The 21596-nt window shown below is 39.6% G+C and overlaps 3 protein-coding genes across 4 annotated transcripts; 2 read left to right on the top strand and 1 right to left on the bottom strand.

Annotated features, from left to right (window-relative positions):
- On the top strand, positions 1-2569 carry LOC122783826 (G-protein coupled receptor 6). Its single transcript, XM_044048712.1, has 2 exons — positions 1-485; positions 1499-2569. The coding sequence occupies exon 2, from the start codon at positions 1527-1529 to the stop codon at positions 2532-2534; it is 1008 nt and encodes a 335-aa protein (XP_043904647.1). The 5' UTR covers positions 1-485; positions 1499-1526; the 3' UTR covers positions 2535-2569.
- A 7767-nt stretch (positions 2570-10336) lies between these two features.
- ccdc167 (coiled-coil domain containing 167) lies at positions 10337-13785 on the bottom strand. Its single transcript, XM_044049655.1, has 4 exons — positions 13671-13785; positions 13401-13495; positions 12957-13009; positions 10337-12463 (listed from the first exon to the last, which is right to left on the bottom strand). The coding sequence occupies exons 1-4, from the start codon at positions 13719-13721 to the stop codon at positions 12345-12347; spliced, it is 318 nt and encodes a 105-aa protein (XP_043905590.1). The 5' UTR covers positions 13722-13785; the 3' UTR covers positions 10337-12344.
- Positions 13786-13808: 23 nt separating this feature from the next.
- kif25 (kinesin family member 25) lies at positions 13809-20616 on the top strand. Of its 2 annotated transcripts, XM_044049654.1 has the most exons (16): positions 13809-14043; positions 14297-14507; positions 14636-14701; positions 14891-15013; positions 15141-15282; positions 16582-16685; positions 16793-16878; positions 16987-17026; positions 17111-17178; positions 17640-17714; positions 17880-18026; positions 18247-18423; positions 18634-18788; positions 18879-19115; positions 19473-19628; positions 19765-20616. In XM_044049654.1, exons 2-16 carry the CDS (start codon positions 14367-14369, stop codon positions 19914-19916), a joined length of 1869 nt encoding a protein of 622 aa, XP_043905589.1. In that variant the 5' UTR covers positions 13809-14043; positions 14297-14366; the 3' UTR covers positions 19917-20616. The 2 variants fall into 2 exon arrangements, with proteins under 2 accessions (XP_043905589.1, XP_043905588.1); XM_044049653.1 differs by lacking the exon at positions 13809-14043 and having other exon boundaries at positions 14051-14507.
- The last annotated feature ends 980 nt before the right edge of the window (positions 20617-21596 follow it).

Here is a 21596-nt window from a genome sequence, read left to right as displayed (position 1 = left end):
GCAACTTCACCAATGAGATTTTTCGCACTGCACCTTTAAGCAAATCGACGGGTGAACTTATCACAGTGGCCAGTGAGTGCATTTTAAAATCATCAAGTCATGTTGAGTTATAAACTCTCTCTCTCTCTCTCTCACTCACTCACTCTCGCTCTGCTGTGACGTCGGTTTAAAGCTCTTCCCTCGTGTCCTCCGCCGGTTCCCTCTGGTCCTCCTCCTCCTTCTCTCTCCTCCTCTTTCCTCCTCCTCCTCACGTTCACCTTCACCTTCGTCACCAGGGTGAACACCGGCCGATGCTTCACAGCACCACTGCCCTGCGTGTCTGTCCCATGCGTGGGAAGCACAGCCAAAGCGAGGGCTTCACTCAAGAGTTTCCACGCGAGCGACGAAAAGGAGGCAAGCCGTTACGTCTTTTCTGGTTCGAGCTCTTCACTTTTTGGGCTCTGATTTCAGCAGGAAATCTCAGCTCGTGCCGTTTTCTCGTGAAGGTAGGCATTTTGAGATGATCAGAAATCATGTTCTTGTTTGTCATATGACGTAAAAGCAACAGCATTATGCGTGTGTGTGTGTGTGTGTGTGTTTTATTTAATCCAATCCCCCAAACGAAGTTATCAGAATAAAAAACACGGCGATATTGTAATAACTTTGGTAATATTCAAGTTACAAAATCGACACAATCAAGCAAACTCCTGATATTGAATGATGGGTTTCAGCACCATGGACAGCTCATGTGCGCTCTGCTACAACTGAAACTAAAACTTTAAATGACAATGAACAGTGGTGAATTTAGATTTTTCACATAAAATTCAACCATGAAAAATTAAGTTACATTAGCAGACATGTTCAAAATTGCAAAATTGATAGTTTAAAGGTGGATTTTTCCTTGGAACATGACTTTTGTAACAGATGTTCTACACGTGACTTCAGAATGGGCTATACATAAAGAATTTGCAAGTAACTTACTCTTGTTTCTTATTAATTTTAGTGACTTTAAGCAGACCTAAAGTGCTTCACTGGTCAGAAATGATGAGTACTTAAGAAATGATTCATTAAAGTAAAATAAATTGTGCCATGCCAGTGTTTTCTGTGTGGTAACAGTCAACAGTTGTTACACTAAGCCCTGAAATCGATCAATAAACTGTAAATTATTTTCTCAAATACTTCAGCCATGATGCAGCTCTAAGATTTCTCTGATTGGGATTTTTTTTCTTTTTGTTCAAATTCACCAATCAAATCGGAAGTGTACAGTAATAGTGTGCATGAGAGGAACAAAAATATATTTTATGGTGGATGTTGTAACATATGTTCTACAAATGACTCCAGAATGAGCCTTGAAATGCTTTGCTCTCATTTAGAATGCAGAATTAAAATAGTATATTGCTCTTGTTTTCGGTACATTTATTTTTACCAGTTACCCTGGTGATGTCATGTCACAACCTTTGTGGCATCTTTAACAAAAGATGTTCTGATCGACATACTAACCAATTTTGTTCTTCTTCAGGACTCAGATTCGACACCAGAGCAGAGATATGAACGAGTCACTGGTGGTGAATGACTCCTCTGCGACTCCTGTGGCTGGGGAAGCTCTCTCGTGGATGGAGGCTGAGTCTCCAGACCATAACGTCAGCTTGGAGTTTTCCACCAGCCCGTTCAATTTCCCCATCAACCCGTGGGACATTATGCTCTGCTTGTCAGGGACTGTCATCGCCTGTGAGAATGCCATAGTGGTAGCAATCATCTTCTACACGCCAACATTAAGGACTCCCATGTTTGTGCTGATCGGGAGTCTGGCCACAGCAGACCTGCTGGCCGGCATAGGATTAATCCTGAACTTTGTATTTCAGTATGTGATCTCCTCTGAGACCATCAGCCTTATCACTGTAGGCTTCCTGGTGGCGTCCTTCACTGCCTCCATCAGCAGCCTCCTGGCCATCACAGTGGACCGTTACCTCTCCCTCTACAACGCCCTGACATACTTCTCAGAGAAGACACTGCAGTACGTACACCTGATGCTACTGGGGACCTGGGGCGTGTCTCTGTTCCTGGGGCTGCTGCCGGTGCTCGGCTGGAACTGCCTGGACGAGCCGGCGTCCTGCAGCATCGTCCGCCCGCTGACGCGGAGCAACGTCGCGCTCCTGGCCTCCTCCTTCTTCGCCATCTTCGTGCTCATGCTCACCCTGTACTTCAAGATCTGCAAGATCGTGTGCCACCATGCCCACCAGATTGCCCTGCAGCAGCACTTTTTTGCCACGTCACATTATGTCGCCACGAAGAAGGGCGTCTCCACTCTTGCTATCATCTTGGGTACATTTGGTGCCAGCTGGCTTCCCTTCGCCACCTACTGCCTGGTGGGTGAAAGGGAGTATCCATCAGTGTACACATATGCTACACTGCTGCCAGCCACCTATAACTCCATGATCAACCCCATCATCTATGCCTACAGAAACACAGAGATCCAGCGCTCCATCTATATGCTCCTCTGTGGCTGCTTTCAGGCCAACGGGGCTTACCGGTCCAGGTCTCCGAGTGAAGTCTGAAAGGGCTCTTTGTGTGTGTGTGTGTGTGTGTGTGAGCGACAATGTGTAAGTACATGGGTGTGTGGTTGTGTGTGTTAATATGCAAGGAGAAAAAAAAGAGCAAAAAGACAAACACAAGTCACACGACCATCGACAATCTGCTTCAAGTGAACAGTGAATGCTTTACAATCACAATCAAAGGGTGTGTGTGCGTGTGTGTGTGATGCTGGAAACGCTAGTGTCTGGACCTCACTCTGTTTCTACACAAGTTAGGATGAACTCCTGGAAATGCTGTGAACAAGAAACGTCTGTAAAAAAAAAAAAAAAGACAAAACAAACCTGTGAATGTAACTCAAAGGAGTAAAAAAGGAATGGGGGAAATCTTGCACTTTATTCAATGTTTTTTAAATGCCAAAGCAGTATTGTTTAGCCCGTATTGTGTTTAAATGTTTGAATGTATGAGTACTGTGCCATTTTTTTTTCTATTTTGTATTGTAATGTATTTGATGTGCTTTTTCTACAAGGAGGAATAAAGGAATAAAAATCCAGCCGTGGCTCCATCATGTCTGTCCTTCAGCACCGGTCTTTGACTGGGTCCTTGTGTCACATGTTGACTTGATATTTTTACCTTCTCCTCTTATTCCTGCAGAGTGCAGGTGGGTCTGTTTGAAGAGACTAAAAGGCACATTGACAAAGCAAGTACTTTGCCCCAGAAAATAGCTGCAATTTACACCTAGACATACTTGAATCCTGTGTGTGTGTGTGTGTGCATGCATGTGCATGTGCCAAAACCAGCTCCTGATGAGGCAGACACTCATTTATGTGGCTTTGATTAAGGTTTGACAAGTAGTAGATATGGTTAGTTAATGGAAACACCTCTCCCTCTCTCTCTCCCTCTCTCTCTCTCTCTCTCTCTCTCTCTCTCTTGTAAATGGGTACATGAAGAACAGGAAAATGTAACTTAATCTTCATCAAGTATCGTGCATGAATGAGTGAGGGAGTGAGTAGTGGCGAGGTGATTATAGGTTTGGTCTGTTGTCTGCCAGCTGTGCAGTAAAGACTCAGAACGCACACGGCGGCCACAAACACAGCCGTTTATCTGCCAGACTGTTTAAACAGGGATTGGCTGTGGGCATGTGAGTTCCACACAGAACGTAGGATGTTGCTGTGGAACAGCAGCAGAACTGCTGGTGTGTTTGGACACATGTAGATATAGTACATCAGGATATTATGTCCATCTTGAAAAAGTTGATTTACGCTTACAGATTATAACTACACTCACTGGCTACTTCATAGGATTCAATACTGTTAAAATGTTAACACAAATACATAACCAGGCAATTGCATGCATTAAGGCATGTAGACATGGTCAAGACAAACTGCTGAAGCATCAGATCAAGCATCAAGGTGATTTCACTAAATATGAAATATGGCATGATTGTTGGTGCGAGGTCTTCAGGGGTGTCAAACTCATTTTAGGTCAAGGGCCACAACAAAAACTCCAAATTGTTCCCTTTGTTTTACATTCTATGTGGTATCTTTTTACAAAAACATATAATAAACAACCTGAAATATGTGTTAAGTTTACCATTTACACGTGTTTATTACAACATATGGATCACAGTGGCTCCACAAAGGGACAAAACATTTAGTTTAGTTGAAAAATATGGTATTTCTCATTAGGATTAGATTCAAACCATAATGTGAAAGTGGACCGGATTGGACCCTCTGGTGGGCCGGTTCTTGCCCGCAGGCCATATGTTTGACACCCCTGATTTACAGAGGGGTAAGCGATATTTTCTGGACAGAAAATTAGTTATGCGTTTGTATTTTAGTGTTTTAATCTGTTGGAATATTGAATAATTTACACGTTGCCACAGTTATTACCTGATTATGGGGGATTTTAAATCAGAGATTCAGACGGGCTCTTTCCACAGTCACTTGTTGTTTCGTCAGTCCCACACGTGTCAACAGTAAATAAGTTGGCCGCTGCACTTGTTCTTCACGTGGAACCATCATCCGACCCCAACGATCTCTGCGGTTTGAAATGTGTGAGTCATTTTTTTAATGCTGATCACAAACTGGGTGAAAGGTGGAGAATGGTCGGGATCACTAATGCACTGCACAATGAGGCAGAACATGTTTGTTCAACAGATGTTGCTCCTGGTCACTATACTCTAAATCAGGCAGCCATATGTTTGTGGACACGGCAAAGGCAACAACAGTAGAATTAGGGTCTGAAGAGAGATTTGTTATTAATATTTTCATCTACCAACGTAACCGTCACCTTCTAATGTCCATCAGTAAAACTTCTTTTAGTGTTAAGTGTTTTTGTTCTATTATAATAATTTAGTTATCTATTTTTTTTTAATATTTAAACCAAGTGAATGTAACAATAGAATCTCAACCACTATATAAAAAGGTTTGTTTGCCATTTAACAGCATATACACACTTGGGTTAACTTAAATTTAATTAGACTGAACTATATAATGGTTGCAAAACAACACGCAGCAACAACAGAGGCAACAAATAGCCTATAAATAACATATAATGCACAAAATGGAAACAACACAGAATGAAAAATTTAATATAGGAAAGAGCAAACTATATTAAAACCTAACACTAATACAGTGTAAGTACATAAGTGCTAAAATAAAGTGACAACACGTCAGAATCAACATGTTTCCTGTGTAAATGTTAAAAAATATCTATAAATAAATATACAAAATGGGATAAAAACTGTGATCAGTGACCCTGAGAGAAAGAAGACCAGGTACATTTGTTCTCTAATCTCACATAACCTTCAGTTCCTCAGTGTTTATTATAGACAAATAATTATTATTATGATTTCTTTGTGATTGCTTTGGAAATGCAACCAGTGCAACCATGATGACATGATACTTGTTGAACAGTCACTTCATTATGTGCCCGTCAGCCCCTGGAGCACAACCCACCCACACCTGCTTAAATACTTGTGATGCCACGTGTTACATCACAACTCGCTTCCATGAAATGTTTTTTTTACAGGAGCCAGCAGAAAATCTGTTGGCATCGCTAATGCACATCTGATACTTGAAAGTCCAAATGTACAAAAAAAAAAAATAATAATTGGTTTGAAATGCTGTGTCATCTCTTGTCAGCATCAAGGCAACAGTGAACTTCACCTGTGGACCTTTACTTTGATACCGCATCCATTAGCCTGAAAAACAGCTGGTAGCATTGTTTGAATTATGTAATGCTTAATCACCACAGCTCTCCAGGCAATTACCAAAGTACACAGCCGAACGATTCCCTCATTAATAACATTAATTACAATGGTGTAGCAAATGCTCTCCACAGGAACATTACTATTACTGAGTTTGGGCATTAGCTCGATGGAAAAGGTTTTAATCGACGGTGTAATCATTCAAATAGCTGCTTTTTTTTTGCCTCTCTCCTGGGACACTGTTTCATGTTGATATAGAACGTGGTGTCACAGGAATGTTTGAGAGGCAGAAGGAAAAGCAAAATACAGACACACACACACACAAAAAAGAGTCAATAGTGGCATTTATTTCTGATCCGACTCCAGGAAAAACCTCGGAAACCTCCTGCATGGTGATCGTTGTATCGACTCTGGGGTTTACCAAACTGAACACACACACACTCACACACATGCACAGACACAAACATAAATGCACAATTTATCTCTTGGAAAAGCACAGACGAGCCCATGTCAGCTGCATCAAATCTGCTTTGCAATAAATGCTGTCATCTATTGCTTTTGTCCCCCATCTGTGGGCTGTTCAAACACTAGTGTGTGTGTTGGTGAGAGTGAGTGAGTGAGTGACTGTGTAAATCAGTTTACACAGTCACAAAAATCAAGTCCCCGTAACGTAAATGTCTACATTTTAACGTGAAGACGTGTTTTCGAGTTTGGCTCAGGTCAGGGTCAGGTTAAGGTTGGAGAAGCCTCCAGGAAATGAGTGTAAGTTAATGTAATGTCCTCTGAAGTCATGGAAACCAGTGTATGTGTGCATGTGTATTACTTATAAACCTGAGGGAGTGAGGACATATTTGTTGGTCTTCACGTTCTGGCGCTTGTGATAGTTAATGCGTGGGGGTGTGTGTTTGTGTGTGTGTGTTTACACCAGGGGTCTCAAACTCTGGGGACAACAACCTGGGGGTGCCGTGGGAAATTAGCTGAATAAAATCATACCACAATGATCTAAATTGATATATATATACATATATGTATATATGTATATTTACACATATATATATATATATATATATATATATACTGTAATGCAATAATGTTTGAAAATTTAGTTTAGCCCCTCCCCCCCATACTGTGTGTGTGTGTGTGCATGTGTTGGCACAAGATGGTCGTGTATGAGTGTGCTTGTTAGTAACTTGGCTCCAAATAGGATTTGTCATGGTCAAATTGTCAGATCATGTATGGGTGTGCACGTGATCCTGCACATGTCTATACTGAGTACTGTATTCTGTGTGAGTCACTGTGTGTGTGTGTGTGTGTGTGTGTGTGTGTGTCTAGGAGACATTAACTTGCCTCACTCTGGTTTCTCAGAAAAGCACAGCAGTGTGAGTGTGGGTGAGGGAGATCTTTCAAGGTAGAATGAGCTTAATGAGTGCTCTGGACAGCAACACCTCGAGTGAGATTTTATGTTTTTTGCACCACCTGCTTATACTTTTGACAGCACAGAAGAAGAAGAAGAAGAAGAAGAGCAGAGTGTCACTTGTACTTGTACTCGACAAGGTGCTGTATTTGCGGCAAAAATATGGGATTTTACAGTTCCACTTTGGTAATTAAAATGTATGGGGGACTCTTTTTCTACCAGTTAATGAATGGATATCATTTTCTTTTATCACATACTATATTAGAACTGAAAATAAAGCCAAAAGACTTTGATAACAAACCTAAAACTACATTATCTGTGACTATTGATATGGTTATTTCATGTATGGACAAGAGGGGTGGGTTAGGATAAGTGGGAGGACAATGGTGGCACATGTAAAGCTATGAATCACTGGAATGAGCTGAATATTATGGTTTGTAATAATATGAGAAGAATACATTGTACCACCTCCTTTTTCTTTCTCCTTATCTTTTCCTTCTTTTATTTTTCAGTTATTACCCAACCAATGTATTTGTTCCATGTTATGAGTGGTGTAAAAAAAGAAATAATGTTAATAAAAAAGTAGATTTTGTAGATTATTGGACACAGGATAAAAAGATGTTCTTTACCTCACTGATTACAAAACAAAGCGTAACAAATGGAACACATTATATAGCCATGTACATAAAGTACATGTCTTTGACCACAGCATCATGAGATCTGTCAGCTGTGTAAAGGACACAATGAACCTCAGGATGGACAAAATGTCACTTTGTAAATCCTTCATATTGCTCCTTACAGACTCTTTTTATTGTTTGTTGCGCTGTAAGGGAATGGAACACGTCTGCTTTACAGACCAGTGGTGCATGACTTGTGTGTGTGTGTGTGCACACTGTGTATAGTATAGTGACATTGTGCATAGTGCATGACTGCAGCCAGTTCATTTACTGGGACGCCATCATTCAGCCTCATTACCCGCCATGTGCTCACCTTACGTCTCGATCCACTCATACCAGGCATGCAGTGACATGTGCGCATATGTTTCTAACTTTTCTGAGATTATGTTACCATGCCTCCTTCAGTGTTACGCTCCTGTGTGTGAATGAGTGTGAATATCACACAAAGGTCCTTCCTTCCTGCTGCTGTATGACTTTACAACTACTAGCAGTGCTCCCAGCAGACCCAGTCACCACTGTGATCACTATAATATTCAATTCTTATATCCACTGTCACAATTCTATGCTCCACCGTGCACCTGTCGTTGTTTTTCTTTGTTTGCTGTGCAAACGTATATAGAATTTGTGTGACTTTCTTTTTCTGCTGCTGTAATACTGGGAATTTCCCCATTGTGGGACAAATAAACATATATCATATTGTTTTGTATCGTATCGTATCTAGTGATACATTAAGTCGACTGAAACTGAGCATACGATCAAATTTAGACTCCATGAATGGTTCATAAAGTAATCATGTGTGTCATGGAATATCATGTCCTCATTGTCCATATTGTCGATTTTGTTGTTCAGGTTTGGAGCTTCTCCCACATTTAAATAAAATACCCCACTTGTCGGCTTTAACCTTTAACCTTTATGTCCATATGAGGAGACAAGACAAACTCTCCTATTTGACAACTACTCATCTTCCTTTTCTTTAGAAACCTATATTTACTGAGTAAGAGATTCATCACTGCTCTGCAGTCATGAAGACTAATGTGGAAATTAAGTGTGGAACAGAACATTTTTGGCGTGACTGGCCTCAGGACTCGGGTACATGACTGACATTAGTATCTGAACATGATGATTTAACTTCTTTCTATGACATGCTTTTAATTCCATGTGTCAGAGAAATCAAGTTATGGCTTTAAATAATTACAATTGACTAAAATGAACCACTTTATGAAATGAGACAATTATATTTACAATGTAGACACGTAACACTGTGAACTCAGAGGTGCCTTTACATGTAATTTAGTTATCTAAAATCTTATTTTTAACCTCCACTACATTCCAGAGAAAAATATCCTCCGCTAAATTACGTGACATTTGCAGTTACTTTGCAGAGATTATATTTATCAGCTTATAACATGAATTGTACTCTTTGCCCACAAAACATACACATCAATACCTTTACTATAAAAAGTATACTTAGCGATGTAACTACTACGGTGATTTTTAAGAATTGTGAAATGTATAGCTTTGTGAACAGAAAGGAATAGAAGTAGCAGTTGCCAGTTTCCATCAAAAGGTATACAAATCTGCAAATTGGGCGTGGTTTTGGCACCAGGTGAGTTAATTAGCACAGCTGGGGTGAGTTTAACTAATCACATCTCTTTGGTGGTGAGTGTACAATAATTTAAGCTTGATTTTTGTGTTTGAATCTGCTGTGAAAACAAAGCCCTCGGGGGCAGCAACTTTGCTAAATCAGTGTTTTGAAAATACCCTTTTTATTCAGTGTTATGTGAAGCATGTTCATCTGAAGGCTCACCTTTGTGCAGCGTGAGAGGCTGCATACATTTTGACTGAGTATTCTATTTTCTTACAGCATCACTCACTAAACAGTGGCCCAAGCTAAAAAACAAAACAAAACACTTTATCTTTCACTTGGTCTGATTTTTCTGATATTTATTGTTATTATTAGCAAGTTCCCCTGAATGTTGTAGTTGGCTAAATCACTGTCCTGACTGACTGATGTGCATGCGACGAGTGTGTTTTTGTCTTTAGAAATGTAGCATTCAATTTAGATTTTTAAAAAGGAGAAGATTAATCGCAATTATTGATAATATTGAAACCCAATACTTTTGGAATCACAATAAAATTTGGGATAAAAATTCAAATCACATCAGCACTGAGTTATGGCAGAAACAAAAAATGCATATTGTCCGAAAAGCCCTAATAACAACACTGACAAAGGCACTTGCTGAAAATATATGATAGGGCCAAATATATATATAGGGTTTTTTAAAAACTATTTTCCGGAGATAAATTATTTGATTATCAGACAGTGGATCTGAAGTCTCATTCCGACAACAACAGAGGAAGTTGGGATTGAAAAAAATAAAATAAAAAAAGGTTGACGTCAAACTCCCTCTGTTCAAAGAAATTGAAACCCAATACTCTTTACTGTATTTCTGTGTGTAAAAGATCTGGAAAAAAAAATGAAAAATATTTTTTTAAAAAACTGAATGAATGAATCCAACACAGCAGCATCATAATGATTTTTATTCTGAGATTATTCTTCCTTTGACCAAGTGGGGGAAAAAAATAGGTGAAACTGCTTTTTAAATGTACATAATGCATTGGTGCTTATACCTCGGATGACACAAATATGAAGTTTAAGTTACCATTTGACCAAACATCTGATCTAAAAACTTCATCATGTCATTTGACTCAAATGAATTGACCCAAAAGGGCAGTTAAAAAAAAAAAAGTTAACCAAACGACTGCTCAGCAACGTCCATAATCTGACCCGAGTGCGGCCACTAACCTTCCCCCTGCTGTGGGTAAGCTCAAACATCCCTCTGCATTACATCACACAGTATTTAAAGTGACAGCTGACATTTTGGTCCTCAGACCCATTCTTTCTCTCTTTTTTTGAGTCGTATCTAAACATGAAGCCACTTTAACACAATGAGTCATGAAAACTATTTTATAATAAAAAAATAAAAAAAGAATTCTTCAAACTTTGAGTGACCACAATCGGCCTCTCTATCCCACAGCTGTGTTGCGTAATGAGCTTGTTTACACTTGTTTTATCTGGGGAGGAGAGAATGAGTGCGTGTGTGGGCGAGACTGTGTTGGTGATAATAGTGTGTGTAGGAGGGAGGACACACAAACAACTGTTTGCTGAGCTTGACATACATTTTGGATGAATTGTCCCATCACACAACTATCCATCATCTAAAACACAGGCAAAGCCTGATCATATGTTTTTGCTTACTGGCAAGAATTGCTATTAAAAGACAGAATCCATAATCATTTTATGGTATGGTCTGATCTGTGAGAACGATTTGAATAATTCTGAAATGGGCTGACACATTGTAGGTAATTATTTATTTATTTATGATGATTTGTATCTACATGAAGTGTATCTTTGATTATAAGACTAAGAGAGGAAGGGCTACAAGAATAAAACTACTACATTTAAATGTTTTTTTTGCAACTTTCAAAGGCAGAACAGGAATAAATGTGAAAAAGAATCATCAGCTCATGTTTTACATGAGGCAGAAAAGTTGTATTATGAAAAAGAAAACTAACTGATTCACACGTTTCTGCCGTCATACAGTTGAAACTGGAATTATCTAGATGATTGCAATTAGGCTATTATTTTTAGGTCTGTTTAAGTCCTTAATTTGAAAATGTGTATTAAAGAGGAGACAGGATAAAATGAGTCTTGATTATTATGAAATGATTATGAAAGCCATACATTTTTATCCTGATGATCTTCTGTATTCATAAGAGTGACATGAAACTGTAAAACCATTAACAACAAAACTGCTCACATTTGAAAAGAAAACCATAACAATCTCAGTCTGTTGTGTAGTTGCTTACAGAACAGGGATCATGCACTTTAAAAACTGTCTTAATTGGCACGAAGTAATACCAATATATAACATACAGTAACATTACATTCATTTATTTATTTATTTATGGCACGAGACGATGTCTCTTGGTTCTTTGTCATCTTGAATGTCATAATTAACTGTAAAATAATAAGTCACTGCATATAAACTGAATTAAAGTCACTCTTGGGTTACAAGTGTTACTTTACAGGTAATTCAGTCGTGATGATGTGCAGATCCAGTCCAACATGTGCTTCAGGATTATCATGGGATAACGGGTGAATCACACATGGATGAATCATTCAATTTTGTTACCTGATAAACCACGTGTAACTATTCAAATAGCATGAAAAAAATGCTGCTGCTGAAATAATAAACAGAGAGACGTGAGATAAAATCAGCTCTACTGAGAAATAAATGTAGATGGAAGAACAGACCATTATCAACTGTTCCAACATGGTTAATCATCAGTTAAAGAAGCTGTGGTGGACTGCGGGATTAAAACAGACCAATGGCCAGATGATGAAATGCTGCCATCTAAAGGCAGATGTGAGGTGTTTCATCAGCACAGATCTGCACCTCTTTTTCACATATCTTAAAAAATCTAGAAGTTGTTGTTCATTCAAAAGGTCCCTTTAAGAAACTGTGTGACATCATGAGTTTTCTTCACTATCGAAAAACACAAAGTAGAGTAGAGCGCTGACAGCGAGTAGAGCAACCGAGAGGAGCATGTTCTTCCGATTCTCGCTTCTTAAAGTCGACAGCTCTTTGTCTAAAAAAACAGGGAGACAAGATATGGAAGTCAGAGTTTTCTGAGGAGAATCTGAAAAGAAACAGACTATATATGTTGTCTGTATTTTATCTTAGCCCAAGATATTCAGCCAACCATCACTGAAGACTAAACAATCCTGCATGTATTGGTGTTGTAGTAGTTTTCTTAAGTGATATAAATAATGTTTCAGTTAAGCAAGTATTTAATATATTTAAGACCCCAAAGCAAAAATTAGCTTTGTTTCTAAAGCAGGGAATAAAATAAAATAGCCACCTAATATAAGCAATGTTCAAACATCCAAGTTAAGACTAATATGAAGTGGGTGAAACCTTATAAATCACTACATACTTCTTATTCTAAAATTACAGAGATTTGTTTACAATAAACTACAAGACATATCAGTATTGATGATCCTAGTCTGGCTCAAACAACATTTTCAGTAACACACATTTTTTAATTCAAAGGAAAACTCTTGAGTGAATGTTCACCTCACCTAATTTTTGCACCCTTTCCTTAATGATTGTCATTTCTTCTTCCAGTTCCTGCCTGTGAAGCAGAAAGACAAACAACACAATCAAATGGGTTTTACTTTGTGATGATGGGGGAACACATTTATTATCATTGACCTTATCTGAAAAAAAATTAAGTCTATTAAAACAGTATGACTGTCATATTCATAATGAACATTAGTTGCAGCTCTAATCATCATCATACAAAGGGAAACTCCACTGAACGACTGATCCTCCATTTATTTTGCACCTTACTGCTTTGACAATGCATTATACGCATTTAAAATTCATTAATTTAATGTTGTGTGAACCCCTGCCCAATCAGCCCTGACTCCCACCAAATTATGCATCTCCACCACACTGGACAGGGTCCAAATGGAAAACCTCTGTACTTAGACGTGTTAAAGCTTTATCACCATCCTCCTCACCTCTCCATATCAGAGAGTTGCTCCTTCCTGCTCCTAAACTCCGCCCTGTCCAGGTTGTCCTGGCAACGCGCCCGTCGCTCCTCCAGTCGGTCAATCTATGATTTACAGACATTTACAAGTGACATGATGAAATCGGCTTAGTGAAATAAAGACACACGTCACAGTGACTGGAAGACATTCAAACAAGCTGCACGCGATCAAAATAAAGCCAAGCCGAGCTAAAGCGCTAATAGTTAACGGAAGGTAAACGGACATCTAGTGATGTCTCACCTCAGTGGCGACGCTGACTTTTTCTTTGCTTTTGTCTTTGATTTTAGTCATTTTTTAACGAAACCAACAGTTTAGACGAGGCTTGAATGAACCGTGACACTGCGGAAGTGCTTCTTCTTCTTCCTCTACGTAATGTTTAGTCTCCTCAGAGGCTCTGCTGCCCCCTGTTGGCGACAACAAACCTCAGAGTTAATTAGTTTAATTTACAACACCTGTGTGCATCTGAAGCCGTGACCTTAGCTACTACAACACATTAGCAAGATGCTAGGGCTTGTTAATTCTCAAATAAATGTATTGCATAACGCAATACTGTATTTATTTTCACAACACTGGACTGATATGAGGTCTTTTCGAGTCTTTTTTAAAGCCTACAGTAAGTATAATGTACAATATTAATGAATGTTGCTCTTTAACTGTTACTGTTTACCCTGCCATCATTGTTCACTCACGTAAAATCGTTTTCTAGAAGTGACAAAAATGGACCTACTTACTGTTTTACATGAAAATAGTTGCGTTTGTGACAACAATGAAATGTTGTGTTGAATAATTAATCGGGTAGCACATTTATAGACTTTATTTAGCTGTTGGAGGCTGTTAACTGTGATTTAACTGAGTGTCTAATGCAGAGAGGTGAGCAGCTGAGAGAGTTGTTATTGAGCTTCCCTAATCGGATTATCTGACCTGAGAGGAGATGACATGTTCGGCGGAGGCCACTCGTTCTTCTGCATCTTTTTACTTTTTCTTTCTCTCGCTCTTTTTGTACTGAAAATGCCTCTTTTCATAAACCGGGACCGAATATTTGCTCATCAGGTCCATCTGCTGGAGCACAAGCTGAGGGTAAACCAGTCATGAATGGCATGTCTCTATCTCTCTGTCATATGATGTGTTTGCTGCTTCTTGCTTTACTCAGTATAAACACAAATATTTGTAATGTATGGCTGTGATGCATTTATTTATGTATACAGAGCAAAGAAGAGCGAATACTAGAACTGGAGACGCAGAATGCGATTCTTCATTTAAGGCTTGCAGAGGTGAGAAGATATCTCTATTCTGAAATAGCTTTTTGTAATATTATTGTTGTCCTACTAAATGGTTTGACCCCTTTTTTGTGAGTGAATTGTACCTTCATGCTTTACACACCGTGTTTCTTCTAAGACACATACGTGTGTAATGTGTTTTGGGCCCTGATCATGCATGTAAACATTTTGTGAACATTTCAGTGTCTGGAGAAGCTGCATCTTGAACATGAAGAGGAGACCGAGGCCCAGAACCTTCAGCTGCAGCAGAGAAATGCACAGGACTTAACCCGAACAGCTCTCGTCAAACTCCTGTCTGAGGTCCAGGTATAAATACGTGTGTATGTCTGTGTGAGAGGACATGATGTGTTTTGAGTTGTCTTTATGTTTTATATGAAGATTAGACTGATGCATAACCTTTTCACTTGATGTGTTGTCTATGTGTTTGTGGCAGGTTTTGAAACAGGACCTGAGTGAGGTATTTGCAGTGTATGTGAGTTTTTCCACCGAGCTGGAGGAGCAGAGCAAACAGCTACTGGAGAAAGTAGAACGAGCCAGCACTTTCCTAAATGGTCACCATGGTGACAATGTCCAGGGTGAGTCAGTGGGTTTTGAGCCTTAAAATGTAGTGTCCTTAGCATAACCCCTGGGTCAGACCTCAAGGAATGTCAGTTTGATACCAAATCTAAAATTTGGACATCACTTGGTGAAGTGCTGGTGTAGTGTGTCAAGATGATGAGAAGAAAAGCATCTTTTTTTATATGTACTTTTACCTATATGGGATTTTGTCTCAGAACTAGCAATGGACATACAGCACATTATGTTCTTGCAGTTCCTAACACACCAGTGACTCGTGAACTGCACCTTTACTGTACACTCTGTCCTTACTACTGTGAAGCTGTGGTCACTACAGATAGTCCACTTTAAAAAGAATATCTTTGAAGATTTATATTTTGCTGTATATGAATGGCAGCCAGTAGCGGACTTCCCCTGGTACACAACCTCCAGGCACGCCACTGCTTAGAGGTTATGTCTCGGCTCCATTTAAGGCTTGTGTGTTTGTAATCCTCTCCCTTTTGTATTTGTCCAAGGTTGAATGTTGCACACTGTCCAACAAGTCAGCTGGTCCTTTAGGCTCTGTTGATAGGTGGAAACTGAATGTCGTCAAATGCTTTGACATAAGCCCGAGCACAGGCTCTGCACCACATAATACTAACATGCTGCTCCAAAGAAAGTGGCCTTTCTTTTTGTTGTCAGTTAAGAGTTGAGGAAGAATATAGAAATGTACCTATTTACAAACTCAATAGTCAATATATTGTGTGTTGTTATTTTGTGATCTTTTAAGGGTTTCTTTCCTTTTATATCCACACAACATTTACCACTGATTATTTGTTTTCACTATAGAGCTGTGAATAAAGTGGCTTCATATGAACGTTTGAATTTCAAGATTTATAAAGGTCCAGTTGCTCTGAGGCAGGTTGGTTAATCTGGATGTTGGCATATTCAAGTGAAATGATATCCTTAATAAAAGTTCCGAAACATTGATAAGTCTGTCACGTTTTTTTGTAAGAATGACCCAGGTTTTGTTGTAGGCCACTAACAAGAACTCGATTGCCACCACTTGACAGAGAAGATTGAGCTGCTTAGTCAGTCCTGTTCATTTATATTCAGCTCAGTCTATTCTTTAAAATGTCTCTACCTGTCCTGTGAGTTTGTTGTCAGGCGTGTCTACATGTGTACTGGAGGATCAAAGACTTTGCTTTACAGAACATATTTTTATTTACAGCAAAACTGACTCATGCTTGGTGGATCACTGAGTCCAGTGGAGGTTTTTCAGCATCTGTCATGTGTTTCTGAAAGTAAACATGTCTATAAACTGTGCCTTCCATACTCAGACCTGCAGGCCCGTGTTGCAGCTCTGGAGCGCTCTCTGGAGGAGGAGAAGGAGCGGTGCGGGGCCGAGAGGCAAAGGAGGAAAGAAATTCACAACACGCTGGTGGTGAGGAGGAAAGATAATTCATAGCCATGTTTGCTCTAAAAAGCAAAGTGTTCTAGTCAAGGTGACGAATCGTACGTGCATTTTTGTCCTCCTCTGTCTGGCGACAGGAGCTGAGAGGGAACATCAGAGTTCACTGCAGGGTGCGACCAGTTCTACCTTTCGACAATATACAGTCCTTGACCTCTGGGTCTAGGTGGGTCAGCACAACATGCATCATGTGTCCACACTACAAAATACAGCATGATAAAACTGTGTGGGAGCAGTTGTTCTTCCTTTGTAAAGTAATGTTGCCCTATTTCAGGCCTGCATCATCAGAGCAAGTGGTCTATGCGATTAGTGATGTGAGTTGCACTTGATTCTTAGATTGGCTTTAGTTGCTGCTCACTTGTCTTAGTTTCCTCACTTTTCATTATTTCTATTTTCAGGACACGGTGATGGTGAATTGCCAGAAGCCAGGGATGTCGGTGCAAAACAGGATTTTTGAGTTTGAGAGGTAGAATTCCATTCATTTCAAGCATCTTGATCAGTCTGATTAGAGGCAGTTAGTTAATAGTGGAAATATATAGGTGAAGACAACAAAACATAAAGGCAATACATAGCAGCATACACAACCATGCATGTGCACAAAGAGCCAAGTCAGGTACCAGGAGTTAATTTATAAAAATAGATGCAGTGAGTTGGGAAAACTATTACAACTGTACAAAACAATAAAATTGACTGCTGTGTGGACAACAGATTTGGAGTGGCAATTTATTTGCAAGCAGGTAATGCATAACATGGAGTTTAATGCCTTCCAGTGGCGTTATTAATTACAGGTAATATTCAGGTCTCTCTGTTCTATTCCAATACTTTTTAGAAGAGGTTTTTACAATATTGTTTAGGCTGTTCCTGTCTTTCAGGCTCTGAAACCAGCAAAAATGGAAAGTGTACTTTACTGGGTGATTATTTTTTTAGGGTGCATGGACCAGAGGATTCCCAGGATGTTGTGTTTGAGGAAGTCAAGCCCCTCCTTACATCCCTACTGGATGGGTAAGTGTTAACAAACTAGACTATATCTGATAAAAAGTTATTTAACAATTTTCTTTAAACACTACACTGCATGAAAGGATGGGGGATGGGGTTACTGAGAAACAGTATAACATGAGTGCATGGCTTCAGCATTATTTGAACCTCAGCTCTCTTTCTGCCCTGCAGCTATAATGTTTGCATCATGGCGTATGGACAGACAGGGAGTGGAAAGACTCACACCATGATGGGATCTCGTTTGCCAGAAGAAAACTCAGCAACACAGCAGGAGGCACAGCAGGGTATTATCCCCAAGGCTGCTGCTGAGCTGTTTCGGTGAGGGAGAATTGACTGTTTACATTTATTTATGCATTAAACTCCACAGCATTTGTTGGATAAATTCAAATGGAAAGTAATGTATCTCTGTGCTCTGCTACTACCTTTAATTTACAGTGTGTCAGAAACAAAGTCATAGCCTATTGTGTTACAACATGAATATATTTAAAATTTTACATTTACAGTGTTGTGTGTTTGTTCCCTTGTGTGTGTGACTCAGGCTGATTTCAGAGAAGCCTGAACCCAGCCACACAGTGGAGGTGTCAGTAATAGAAGTGTATAACAATGAGTTGTTTGACCTGCTGGCTAAAGATGAGCAGGGAAACGTGGTCGGCCAGCGCAGGGACGTCATCACCACCTCCTCTGGTACCAGCCAGGTCCCGTCCCTGACATACGAGTGAGTACTGCCGTATGCCGAATTTTTGTCAGCTTTTTGTTATACAGACTTTGCAGTTTGCAGAGAAAAAAATAAGCTCAATTTATTCTACTGAATGCTACCTGTTCTGCACCAAATTGCTGACAAAGTTTCCTGTGCACTTTACAATATCTTTCACATCTTTCAAGAGTCTTTCACATTTTTAATTTGCATTTTCTATGTGTTTTTCAGGCCAGTGTGTAACGCCTCTGAGGTGATGCAGATCATCTGCACCATTCTGAAACTCAGGACTCGTTGTCCCACCCTGGTCCACACTGAATCCTCACGCTCTCACCTCATTGTTACGCTCACTATATCCTCCAAGAGTCCCAATGCACTAGCCCTAAGTGAGACGTATTCATGTCCACTCACAGTAACATAAATAACTCCTGTTGGCTCCATTCTTCAGCACTGTGACCTTTTCTCCTCTTCTGTAGCCCGCAGGTTACAGAGTGCCAAGAAGGACATGCTGCACTCCACCATGAAGGATAGGTGGAGTCCTCGTTGTCACCGTGCCAACCCCACTGCCCACTACTCACTCTCCACAAGCCCCGCCTCCTCTCCCTGCCTTTCACCGCTGGATTCCCCGTGTCCTTCCCCCCGGCACAGTATCTCACAGACTCCATTCAGGACGAGGCTGCAGCTGGTGGATCTGGCAGGGAGTGAGTGTGTTGGTGAGTGTGTTAATTTGGTTGACGTCTTAAGAACACTGGAGTTTTCTTAGAACTGGCAAATAAACTTCTTATCAAGCCAAATTATAAAATTCAGTTCATGCTTAATTGAGATGCTGTAGTTCATGTGAGAATGGTCTAAAATGACTAAAGAGACAATATCTACTGAGTAGCAGTTGTTTCTGTGAAAATAACTGGTTAATGCCAGAGATCAGAGGAATGGACAGAGGGGGTCCGAATGATAGAAAGGCTGACTGAAGCAGATGGACCACAGCAGCAGAGGACCTTTACCCACTTTATCTGGTGTTCTTTGTACCTGAGAAAATGGCCAGTGAGTGTAAATGTGTGTTTGTGTATCAGGTATGTGTGGAGCCACAGGTGGTGCACTGTGGGAGGTGTCTTGTATAAACCGCAGCCTTTCGGCTCTGTCTGACGTCCTGGGAGCTCTGGCCGAGCAGAGGCCTCACATCCCGTACAGGAATAGTAAACTGACTCATCTACTTCAGGATTCTATAGGTGACGCACTTGAACACTATTTCTCTCTTTTTTTAAAGTGGGATCCATGTCTCTTATTCTTATCAACCTCTCACGCCCTGTTTGTCAATCCAACTGTTTGTGTTCCAATCTTGCTTTTCTCCATCTTGTCCACAAGGTGGTGATGCCAAGTTGTTGGTGATGCTGTGTGTGTCTCCCACGCAGCGCTACATCAGCGAGTCCCTGCAGTCTCTGGGACTGGGTACCCGGGCCCGTCAGGTCCAGAAGGAGCCACCTCGAAGGAAGAACAACACCCTCAAAGTTAAGTGACGAAACTGAGACAGATTTCTTACTTATTCAAATGCTGCAGCAGCATAAACCCTTCATCAGTCAGACCAACAGAGCAGATGTGAGTCTTTCAGATAACGTATACCTGCAAATTAGTTGTTACCTGAATATTAACTGTTTAATTGTATCAGTGAGATGGAATTGAAAAAGTGCTGAGCCTTATATGAGAAATGACTATAACTTACAGCATTTACTAGACATAATTTTTTACTTATACATATATTATATTTACTATTTTTATTAAAGGGGTGATAATGTGGTTTTGACAGCATTGATTGTATTTGCTTTTAATTAAATTGTTACAGCTGCAGAATCACACATTCTTGTGTCATTAATCCTGGCAGTTGTTTTAAGGCTGATAATTAAGTGCAAAATGTCCTCTTATCCAACACCAGTATTCAGACGATGAAAATAGTGAATAGTGTCATTGTAAAGCAATAGTGTTTTTTCTGAGGTGATGTACTGTATTTATCTACAGTATTTATACTGTAAATAATTTAAATGCATGCCTTCTATATTTAGTGGTTTCATGCATCAATGTATGTACAGTATTTCTTGTATACACATTTTCCTGTATTCTGTGTCTACTATATAATTTTTCTTACACACTACAAATCGTTGATATGACACCATGATAGAATATTATTATAGAATATTATTCTGTAATAAACTGTTAAACAGATTTGTGGTTTGATTCTTGTCTTGGTGAGTTGCAATAATCCAGAGCTAGAAATTCACGTCATTTAAAATGGCTTCTAAATTCAATGTGCAGTCGCTAAATAAAAATGTGATTTCATATACAGTTGCATTGCTTTCCATTAAAACTACTAGTTTTGGGATTGTTCCAAAGCAGCTGTGCAGAAAACAGTAGAGTAGAGCACAAGCTGCTAACACTCAAGCATCAGGGCAACAGTTTTATTTTTAATTATAGTATTATAGTAAATTATTGAAAACAGCAGACGGAGGGAATGTTCTCCATAGGCATTACTGCCCACTATGAGAGCACCTATAAGCCTTACACTAAACTTTAGTGGATTAAAAAAAAAACTATGGCAATCTCTTTTGAAGGTAAAACGTTGGACACTGTCCCAGACCCAGCATGAGTAAAATAAAACACTATAACTAGTAATTAAACTGTTTCTTCAACATATTCTTGTGTTTATTATGTCTCCTTGCATCAGCGCTCTGTAAACTGCAATGAGAGTTACCTGAAATGTATTCACGGTCACTCCCATACAGTCCCAAAGCTGTTTGTTTTTCTTTTAACTAAGACCTTGTGTGCTACTCTAAAGCATCTTTTGAGCCTGTGGATTTAAAAGGATGAAGTGAAAAAAGATGAAAATAAGACTGTAGCAGAAGTCACAAATTAAGAAATCATGAACTTCAGGCACATTTAGAGAGGGGAAATAAGGACCAAGTGAAAATGAGACAAGGGTGAAATGGGAAACAAAGTAACGGTGACGGCACAATGAAACTGATATTTTAACGTTGTGGTCTTATGACAAATACGACTTTAGCTCATCTCATCTTTAAGAGGGCATTTTCTTCTGTATGGTCCAAATGTGTATTATTTGGGGAAACTACTTTATTAAACTCTAAAGCCCTGTTCTTAACTGTTGACTCAAGTCTGGAGTTTTCAGTTCAACAGTTACTGCTCTCACC

This window comes from Solea senegalensis, linkage group LG17, assembly GCF_019176455.1.
Source record: "Solea senegalensis isolate Sse05_10M linkage group LG17, IFAPA_SoseM_1, whole genome shotgun sequence".
In the NCBI taxonomy this organism is placed as follows: Eukaryota; Metazoa; Chordata; class Actinopteri; order Pleuronectiformes; family Soleidae; genus Solea; species Solea senegalensis.
The sequence above is the reverse complement of the archived record's forward strand: the minus strand, read 5'-3'. Positions and strand labels throughout refer to the sequence as shown.

What these genes read in the sequence shown, in the direction of transcription:
- LOC122783826 (XM_044048712.1), top strand. Translation starts at nt 1,527, where the DNA reads ATGAACGAGTCACTGGTGGTGAATGACTCCTCTGCGACTCCTGTGGCT.
- ccdc167 (XM_044049655.1), bottom strand. Translation starts at nt 13,721, where the DNA reads ATGACTAAAATCAAAGACAAAAGCAAAGAAAAAGTCAGCGTCGCCACT. An exon ending in CAACTCTCTGATATGGAGAG is followed by an intron (nt 13,010 to 13,400) that starts GTGAGGAGGATG and finishes TCTGCTTCACAG; the next exon opens with GCAGGAACTGGAAGAAGAAA. An exon ending in GGAAAGGGTGCAAAAATTAG is followed by an intron (nt 12,464 to 12,956) that starts GTGAGGTGAACA and finishes CTGTTTTTTTAG; the next exon opens with ACAAAGAGCTGTCGACTTTA.
- kif25 (XM_044049654.1), top strand. Translation starts at nt 14,367, where the DNA reads ATGTTCGGCGGAGGCCACTCGTTCTTCTGCATCTTTTTACTTTTTCTT. An exon ending in CCATGGTGACAATGTCCAGG is followed by an intron (nt 15,283 to 16,581) that starts GTGAGTCAGTGG and finishes TTCCATACTCAG; the next exon opens with ACCTGCAGGCCCGTGTTGCA. An exon ending in TGGTCTATGCGATTAGTGAT is followed by an intron (nt 17,027 to 17,110) that starts GTGAGTTGCACT and finishes TTCTATTTTCAG; the next exon opens with GACACGGTGATGGTGAATTG.